This window comes from Physella acuta, unplaced genomic scaffold, assembly GCF_028476545.2.
Source record: "Physella acuta isolate Inbredline_101_S28 unplaced genomic scaffold, ASM2847654v3 ptg001482l, whole genome shotgun sequence".
Lineage (NCBI taxonomy): Eukaryota > Metazoa > Mollusca > Gastropoda > Physidae > Physella > Physella acuta.
In genome coordinates, this window is record NW_026732997.1 from 60,001 (window position 1) to 70,000 (window position 10,000).

Genomic DNA, 10,000 nt, shown 5'->3' on the forward strand with positions numbered 1-10,000 from the left:
AAGAAAAGCAGGCTGAAATCAGAGTCAATGGCCTCAATGCGCATAACCAGTTGACACGCAACGCTTAATTGTGTTAGAGGCGTGGTCGGGTCGGCAAAAAGCTCATGGTTGATAAATTCGAACAAAGTCTTGAGCTCAAACCCACTGGTTGATAAATCTCGATCCCCTTCAACACTAATAATTAAGAACGAAGAAGAAGAAGAAGACTCCAAGTGCCATTCCATCCCCTACTCTCTTATACCTGTATACAGAAAGTATAGGGGACATAATGCCTGCTTTATTTTGAGGGCTTAATAAGACTATTTGGGATTATCTTTGCATATAAAATTTAGGAAAGAATTATAGTTGCACAAATTAACTAGTAGTGTAGTAGTGGCGACAGGCATATATACATTTTAGCTAATTAAAAAAAACAGCAGCATATAGGCCCAAATAGTACTAGTATTCATCAAATAAAAATTGTTTTTAATTTTCAAAATAAGATTCAAAAAGAAATATTTTTTACAAAAAACTTATTGTTCTCAGTATTTATATTCAATGTTAGAAGAAGAAAGCCAACCTGCAATACTCTAGAAAACTAATAAAATGAAAACACATAAGAATTCTTAAACATAATTTTTTTCTGATATTATGCAGGATATAAATTCTGCTGATTCACTTCACTTATTAGAAAAAAATAAAAAACAGTCAAAATCATAAGTGTTTAATCCGAACTATTTAAAATTAATTTTTCCTAGTTAACTACCTCTATTCCAAGCATGTAATCAAACCCTAAGAAAATGAAATACCTCAGTAACAATATAGCCTATTCAAGCCTTAATACAAGTTTTTGAGATTTAAGTATGTTCAATTAATTGAAGCAATAAACCTAATTATAGTCTTATATTTTATGTTTTTTACTTCTTAGTATTTGACTTATATACTTAAAGAGATTCATGGGTAGGTCTATTAAATATAGGAAAACAAAGCTTTGGAATAGAAGATTTTTTAGAAAATATGTTAGATCATACTGGATAACTGGTTGATCCATATAGCTGTTTTTCTAATTTGCCAAAAAACAACAAAGGAATCTAAGCACAATCGGAAACAAATGCAATACAAAACTTTTACTTACGTTTTGGTAGGGGATTTAATTTCTGCTTCAGTATTTTCATCCAGTCTTTATGAAACAAAAAAAAAACACCAGTTAACCTATACTTTCTTTCTCAGATTGAACTATCAACAGCACTTTTTGCCATTCATGAATATTCATTCAATACATGCTTGGCCTCCATTTGAGTATTAATTTTCCAAGACTTGAATAATAAAATAAATTGTTTTGGTAGAAAAAAAAAAATTGTGAAGCATGTTTCTGACAACACAATCCCTTTATATGCCAGGGAAACAGATAAAACTCTACTTCACCTGCCATACTGACCACCAAGTCTGTAGAATAACCACTGGTTTTATTCTTTAAATAAATATCTGGGAATAGGTTTTCATTTTGTAAGTAGTGTGATTTAGGGCTTTTAATATTGGTAGTAGGTAGATTTTCTGATAAGATCTGAGGTTTTTGGAATGGGGGTCCTATGTTTGAGTAGAGAGAGGTTGTCTGGGGGTAGAGATTATTTATAATGGGGGTCCTTTGAGTAGAGAAAGGTTGTCTGGGGTAGAGATTATTTATAATGGGGGTTCTTTGAGTAGAGAAAGGTTGTCTGGGGGTAGAGATTATTTATAATGGGGGTTCTTTTGAGTAGAGAAAGGTTGTCTGGGGTAGAGATTATTTATAATGGGAGTTCTTTGAGTAGAGAAAGGTTGTCTGGGGTAGAGATTATTTATAATGGGAGTTCTTTGAGTAGAGAAAGGTTGTCTGGGGTAGAGATTATTTATAATGGGAGTTCTTTGAGTAGAGAAAGGTTGTCTGGGGGTAGAGATTATTTATAATGGGAGTTCTTTGAGTAGAGAAAGGTTGTCTGGGGGTAGAGATTATTTATAATGGGGGTTCTTTGAGTAGAGAAAGATTGTCTGGGGGTAGAGATTATTTATAATGGGAGTTCTTTGAGTAGAGAAAGGTTGCCTGGGGTAGAGATTATTTATAATGGGGGTTCTTTGAGTAGAGAGAGGTTGTCTGGGGTAGAGATTATTTATAATGGGGGTTCTTTGAGTAGAGAGAGGTTGTCTGGGGTAGAGATTATTTATAATGGGGGTTCTTTGAGTAGAGAGAGGTTGTCTGGGGTAGAGATTATTTATAATGGGGGTTCTTTGAGTAGAGAGAGGTTGTCTGGGGTAGAGATTATTTATAATGGGGGTTCTTTGAGTAGAGAGAGGTTGTCTGGGGTAGAGATTATTTATAATGGGGGTCCTATATTTGAGGAGTTCCTAGGTTGTTTAGCTATATGTGTGGGTTGATCATGGAAAGATAGATGATATGTATGGGCTTATGACATTTCCCCCAGATGAATCCCCCCAACCCCTGTCAGTTAATTACCCCTCTCTAGTCTCTAGAGAATACCCATTATACATAATATTGATAAAGTTTGGGGCCCAGCATTTGATACAAATCCTAGACATTCTTTAAAATGCAATTATGGGAGTTAATGTCAAGAAACAGTTTAACAAATAAATTCAGTGACAACTTCAGAGACTTTGGGTCTCATTTTATCTGTTTTTGTTGCTAGGTTAGAGCTGTGTTTAAAGATGGATGTTAGGGTTAGTTGTGGGGTTAGTGTTAGTTTGGTTTACTGTTTGTTTACAGTTAAGTTTTGTGCAATGCAGTTATGGGAAATTCAGTAAAACTGTAATGACTATAGGAGCATTCTTTTTTAAGAAGTGTTATCATCTTGTGTAACACATATTGTTACCCCACATTGGGCACACTGTTTGCTGTGTTCTACACTGTTTTTCTGTTTTCTACTGTTCTCTACAGTATATTTCGTCATCAGTAGTTTGTCTACTATTTTCTACTGTGTTTTCTACTGTTCTACATCGCCATTTATGGCTTGATGCTAATGTCAATAAAGTCAGTAGTTCATAACACCAGCGTCATCCCATTGTGTGCTTTATCTCAGGGTCAGCCCTTTTAAACACAACACCTCAGTGGGTAATAAGCATCCCCATTGAGTGAGTGTTACACTTGTATTAAAAGATAGCACTTGCAAACCCTGATAAGTCATTTAAGATGGATTTTACTGCTGTTTTTAAAAATTTTGTTTAGCTAATCTTAAGATTTTTTTACTATTAAAAGATTAACTTTAAAGAATATCTTTCTGAATGAAAATTTTGTAATATACTGCAAAATGACAATTTTTTAAAAGAGATAAAATCTACTTTACAAATAGACTTAAATCGAGTAGGTTTTGGTAGTAGACTTCTCACACATATTGCTACACTAGCAAGATTCAGTTGCTATTGTCAAGCTTACAGATATATATAAATAAAAAAAAAAAAGAATCTCTTTAGACCTAGCGATCCATTAGGCAGATAAAGTTGAGTTAATGTTTCTTGACCTCGGCATATGAATGGAAGGTGTTGTCAGCACTTTGCCCAGCCGCCTTTATTTTCCCCAACGTGAGGTACCCATTAGAGCTGGGTGGACTAAGAGACATACTAATATCACTGACTTGAATGTGGATTCAAACTCGAGACTTGTGGGTTAGCAGCCTAGCGCTCTACCGCTAAGGACACGCCGTCCCATAGAGATATATATAGCCGTAGGTTAAAACATCATTAAAATGTATAGCCAACTTCCTATTTGGTACCTTGTAAACACATCCTCTACAGAAGTTGAAGCCACCATATATGAAGTTATATTCAATGTTTCCTTGTTCTCTTCCAGGCCTTGCAACAGTTTTGGAATTTCCGTGCCACGATTTCCAGGCAATGTAAAAGATATTTCACTATTGTTTGAAGTCTTGTAGGAAATAAAAACAATTTAAAACTATAATAAAAGAAACTAATTTGTTACAGAGAAAATAGAAATTAAATCATATTTGTAACAATGAAAATAAAAACTAAATAATTGTATTGTGTAGTAGTTGTTTGTAAGTTATGCAATTATATATTGGATAATCAATAAAACCAAAAGGCTTTAATATCATTTAGACATGGAAATCAATAAGAAAATATAGTTTAAAACAGAACATTATTAAGTTGAACATTGTCAGGATAATAGGACTGAAATTGTATGAAAACCTGACCTGATAGGAAAATTTGTATTGGGAATATCCCATTATGGTAGTCATTTATTTTAAAAATTTTCTCAAATATGTGAAGAACAGAGCTGCCATTCAGTTTTTCTATTTTCTTTTTTTATAACATTTATTTTTGAAATTTTACTGCAGCTGACTATTATTGAATCTCAATTGTATTTATGAGATGTTTTGCAAATCAAAAATAGCACAGTGAACTTATAATGAGCTATAGACAATAAGGCACTTGATCTCAGGACCATACTACTAAAATGGTGTTATTCTGAAAACTACATGCAAAATACCAATTAAATTCTTGTAACTTGCAGTTTTTTTTAATATTTATAAAGATAAATTAATCTCTTTAAAATTGTTTCGGTTTTAGATAAGTTTAAAAAAATAAGTTACTTGCGTGGTTACCTGAAAAATGGCTTTTCTTATAATAGACATGACATATTGGACAACCTTGTGGTCCTTGCAGTTGTCTCCCTTGACAATAGTTAGCATGTGCTCCAGTCCTGGTTATGAAACAATAGGTTAACAATAAGTGTGCACACTATATATTTCTCTGAAATATTATTTTTCTTTCTACTTTTTAAAATATCCACACTATTTTTCAATACAATCAGTACAAATGGTTTGATTATTATTGGAAGTTTCTGTTTATAATGTATCCCCTGATGACACGGTGGTCATTTTTCTACACGTGCGTTATAACCAAAACAAATTTCTAAGTAAAAACATAAATTTTTATATTGTTTTGCACTATTAGTATTCCGGCACCTCTTAACAATTTAAGCCCAATAAAATTTGAAATACAATGTCAGAACACCAACTACATCATATTCCATATATGCGATAATTTTTGGACAAAAATCCTGAGGCTGTGTCAGGCGCGGGTATACAGCCAACTATAGCAAGTTAAGCAGTTTAAACAGGAAATGTATCAAGTGAGAAGAACTTGAGACTTTCGAGTTAGTAGTTTAGAGCTCTACCATTCGACCACATCATCCCACTAGACTGTATTGCTCCCCCCCTCCCCAAAGGAATATGCCTAAAATCTTTAAAATGAATAATAATTATCATTGCTAGTGTTGTAAGTATATAAACTTCACCACATTTTTCCTTGAGAAACATTGGAGTCCCACAGCACTTGATCCTGCCTTTCTCCATGATGGCTATCCTGTCACCCAAGTTCTCGGCCTCAACCATAAAATGTGTGGTCATAAAAATAGTTCGACCTTGGCGCCAACTTTTCAAAGCTCTCCACATGTCTTGTCTGGAGCCTGGATCCAGTCCAGTTGAAGGCTCATCCAGGATGACGGTCTGTTTTTACAAATTTTTAGTAATGTCAATTGAGTTAGTCTACAAATGTCATATAGATAATAGTTTCAAATGTCTTAAACTTTCAATCTCTCGTCACCATGGCAATGGCAGGAAATTATCGGCCATTTTAAATTTTTTAGACATAACGCTATGAGTTATATAGCGATTTGCTAGATATGATATAATTAGGTTTATAAATAAGCATTTTGGCTAATTTAGTTTTCATTACCCACCCAACTTTTAAAGCTGTAATTTTGTAAAATTTAAATACCTTTGTGTTGCCAACAAAAGCACAGGCTATTGAAATTTTCCGCTTTTGGCCACATGACAAAACTTCAGAACACACATTCGCCTTATCAGCAAGCCCTATCTGTGTCAACATTTCTAAAGCATCCGCTTCCTTGATACTGTTATTGCGTAACTTGTAGAAACATTTCAAGGGCGTAAGAGGTTTTTTTAAATAGTAACACATAAAATATATAAATCATAAAAACAAAATTGATTGGCTTCAAAGTGACTGGAAAAGCTTCAATCTATTTATTTGTGATCTTCAAAGATAAGACTGCCAATTACTTGGTTAAAACTGAATATGTTCAAAAAATTATCTTTTTCTGATAATTTTATAAAAATAATTTAATGTATCAGAGCCTCTTGGGTAACCTGCTTTCTTTTATTTTTGTGCAGCATCTTCTGTGACCTTTACTACATATATATATATATATATATATATATATATATATATATATATATATATATATATATATACACACATAGTATAAGTAGTGCCAGTGGCACAATCTTATGTCCACCCTTCCATCATTGGTATAGCCACTTTGTTTTAAAAGCTGGTGAATGTGGTGCATGGGTAGGGCCAGTGCTCTCACTCGACACTGACAGCAGAGAAAGTGTGTTGTACATAGGTTGTTTAAGTTACACCACAAAGAAGGGGAGAATGAAAATCTGGGACCGACATCCATGAGAGCATTATGCCATTACTATTACAGTAGCGAAGCATGGGTATAATATATCAGTAGCACGAGAATCTATCTAGGATCTTGAAACAAAAATATAATATTCTTACCAAAGAGAAAAAAACCAAATGGTCATATGGAGAAAGTTTGGGAAATAATGTATCTGCTTCAGGGCAATACCCCAGCATTCTTCTAAGGTCAGCAGCTTTTATGTCAGTTCCATCAATGGTTACTTTACCACTAGTTATTGCCGTGGCGCCTGAAAAAAAATATTTACAGTAATGTAAAGTAGCATTTCTTTAGGCATTAGATTAATTATAAAATAAATAGTTAACCATGCTTATCATAAGCAATGCTTTAATTTTAAAACTGACAACTTAACATTTATTTAGCATGTTTTTGAGCATTTGGGGGTATACTCTGTAAATCCTAACTATCAAGTTATAGCCACACAGCTGAAATAAATGTTTAACTTCTGCTAGATACATAGATGAAGGCACAAGAAATATTGACACAACAGACACAGCTACTTGCAAAATGACAACAATGGACAAACATACCCATGACCATTGATAATACAGTTGATTTTCCAGCACCATTGTGACCCAACAACATAGTGATTTGGTCCTTGTAGATATCTAAGTTGATACCAGACACAACTGTGTCATCCCCATACACCTGAATAGAGTAGCATTAAACAATTAACTTGAAAATTAGCAATAAAATATGTTACACCAAACATATTTTGAAAATATTTTTCATACAAGTGACCTGTAACAAATGCATCTCACTTTACAAATTAAATGGTTTTTAACTACAGCTGAAAATATGGGCATAGGTCTAGGAAATAAATTTTGGAAATATACTTAACAAAAATCAACATAACTTTTCCAAGTGTACCCAACTGGCATTGTTTGATATACTGATGCCAGATTGAAAAATTCTCAGAATCACTTTTTGTCTAATAACAAATCTATTATTACACAGAGGCTGATGATCAGATTCTTTAACAGTTTTCACAAAAAAAATCTCATTTAAAATTGCATTAAGACAGACTGAAAAACTTAATATCAGCCTTGATTGCTAATCAACTCAAACCGTTGAATAGGGTCACACATTTTGTATGCCTACCTCAATTTTTTTACGCCATATATACTTCTTACCTTTACAAGATCTTGAATGACAATTCCTGCATTTTGACTGCCAGCTACAGCTTCAAAAAGTTTCTCATTCTGAGATTGGCTCTTGCTTTTCTCCATGTTTTTAGAATTTGTTCTGTATTTCTGAAAAAGAAACAGCATAATAAACACATTCATTTATTTATGGTATATCAACATTAAAGTGAAATAGAAACAAACAAAAACCAAACACACATTTATGACCATCATACAAAGCAAATTTACAATCATAATTAATATTGTAAATATATACAACAAAACTAATATATTTTGTAACCCATCTCATTCCCCATTTTAACATTATGTAGAATTTCCTAGACCACTGAACCCTAAGTTTATAACATTTCTAGGAAACCTTGTAGAACACAATATTTAGAATTAAAAACAAATTATGGTTATCACATTTCAAATAAATTGATTGTTACATCTGGATTAGAAGCAATGGTAATGCCATGTATTGAGTTTTTAAAATGTTGTAGAATGTTATTATGTCCCCTTGTTTAACCATCCTAAGTCGAAATTTTGTAACAAATATCAAAGACAGCATATGATAACAGTGCTCTAAACTACCACCCATCTTCTTACTCCATTAAATAAAAAGGCTAACTATCCCCACTTGTTAGGTGCATTATACCAAGGGTCTGATTGGAAAATATTACTTGGTTAAATCTGCTTTAAAACTATTTAAGTAAGTGTACTAGCCTTTATATTAGAAATGGTTTCCACTGCAAAGACAATGAAACAATTGAAAACACTGTTGAGAATTATGTACAGAGCTCCCTCCAGAAACTGCTTGTCAACATTTGCACTATCTTTTACATTACCATCTAAAAGAAATTTTTTTTTTCAAATATCTATTTACTTTGTACAATACTATTAATTGTTATTTTATATATGATACCTCAATACTTTCATCAGAAATATCATATGACAAATGGCAGAAAATATGAAATATCTTCACTATTTTGATCATGACTGGCTGAGTTTTTCACTCTTAAGTCACAGAAAGAGGAATGGTGGGTCATCTGCGAGCAGCTACCCTGTTGTAGGCTTGTTAAATTCACTGAGACTGGGAATTGTAAACTAAGGCAAGAAACTCCTAATTATCATGAAACTAATTACGTTTACAAAGAGAGTAGAGTAAAACTACGTTATAATCAAAAGAAAACTACCATTCGTTATTACAATCACTGGGTAAAATTGCATTGGAAATAAAAGATTTTAGTAGAAAACTTACACAAAATTTCCTTGGTAAAGATAGCACCAACACAAATCCTATTTCCATGAGAAAACAGTAAGAGACCAGCCATGATTTTGATGAAAGTTACTTTCACCGGGATTAAGGTATAAGAAAGAGCATTCAGCATACCATAGGTGATCATGGTTAACGGCACAATAAATTTACCTGTGGGCAGACATATTGTACGATTAACCTAATATTGAATTTACTGTATAAAGGTAAGTATTTTAATGTCAGTCAGCCATACTGGTTGGGAAAGCATATAGTATGTATTAAGTTGTTAGATAATTTGGTAGGTGAATGAAGATGGAGGGTGTCTGGGTCGTGCAAAAAGTGAGAGGCTCCAAGTGCTAGGAAAGGGGGGAGGGTGTTTCAGCATTGAGCAGCAGATGTGGGTGTGAGAAGGGTAGTTTTTGAAGTAAAAGTTGGTGGACACAGGTTGGTAGAGAGTAAAAGGATGTGAACAGAGTAAAAAAGTATGTGAACAGAGTAAAAAAGTGTGTGAACAGAGCAAAAAAAGAATGTGGACAGAGCAAAACATTATGTGGTCAGAGTAAAAGTTGGTGGACACAGGTTGGTAGAGAGAGTAAAAGGATGTGAACAAAGTAAAAAAAGTATGTGGACAGAGTAAAAAATTATGTGGACAGAATAAAAAATTATGTGGTCAGAGTAAAAGTTGGTGGACACAGTAAGGTTGGTAGAGAGAGTAAAAGTATGTAGACAGAGTAAAAAAGTATGTGAACAGAGCTAAAAAGTTATGTGAACAGAGCTAAAAAGTTATGTGAACAGCTAAAAAAATTATGTGGACAGAATAAAAAAGTATGTCTACAGAATAAAAAATTATGTGGACAGAATAAAAGTTGGTGGACCGATTAAAAGTTGGTGGACCGATTAAAAGTTGGTGGACCGATTAAAAGTTGGTGGACCGATTAAAAGTTGGTGGACCGATTAAAAGTTGGTGGACTCAGGTTGGTAGGGAGAATAAAAGTATGTAAACAGAGTAAAAAAAAGTATGTGGACAGAGTAAAAGTTTGTTACTTTCTGCTTTAAAAGTTAAAAAAAGAATTAGTTAAGGGCATTGAAAATTAGGTGGTAGGACTTTTTTGAGTGATAAGGAAA

The 10,000-nt window shown here is 33.3% G+C and overlaps 2 protein-coding genes across 3 annotated transcripts in view; both read right to left on the reverse strand.

The window, feature by feature from the left end:
• Positions 1-6,717, reverse strand: part of LOC131928315 (ATP-binding cassette sub-family A member 2) — a 35,076-nt gene extending 28,359 nt beyond the window's left edge. For both annotated transcript variants that reach the window (XM_059284318.1, XM_059284317.1), the window contains exons 1-6: positions 6,574-6,717; positions 5,764-5,913; positions 5,282-5,492; positions 4,587-4,684; positions 3,738-3,889; positions 1,115-1,159 (exon numbers count right to left, since the gene is read on the reverse strand). In XM_059284318.1, the coding sequence (XP_059140301.1) occupies positions 1,115-1,159; positions 3,738-3,889; positions 4,587-4,684; positions 5,282-5,492; positions 5,764-5,913; positions 6,574-6,651 (734 nt within the window). In that variant the 5' untranslated portion in view covers positions 6,652-6,717. The remainder of the gene's footprint in view (positions 1-1,114; positions 1,160-3,737; positions 3,890-4,586; positions 4,685-5,281; positions 5,493-5,763; positions 5,914-6,573) is intronic.
• Positions 6,718-6,904: 187 nt separating this feature from the next.
• LOC131928324 (phospholipid-transporting ATPase ABCA3) overlaps positions 6,905-10,000 on the reverse strand; it is a 12,268-nt gene continuing 9,172 nt past the window's right edge. The window contains exons 7-11 of the mRNA XM_059284326.1: positions 8,879-9,046; positions 8,344-8,468; positions 7,627-7,746; positions 7,024-7,141; positions 6,905-6,918 (exon numbers count right to left, since the gene is read on the reverse strand). Of these exons, the coding sequence (XP_059140309.1) occupies positions 6,905-6,918; positions 7,024-7,141; positions 7,627-7,746; positions 8,344-8,468; positions 8,879-9,046 (545 nt within the window). The remainder of the gene's footprint in view (positions 6,919-7,023; positions 7,142-7,626; positions 7,747-8,343; positions 8,469-8,878; positions 9,047-10,000) is intronic.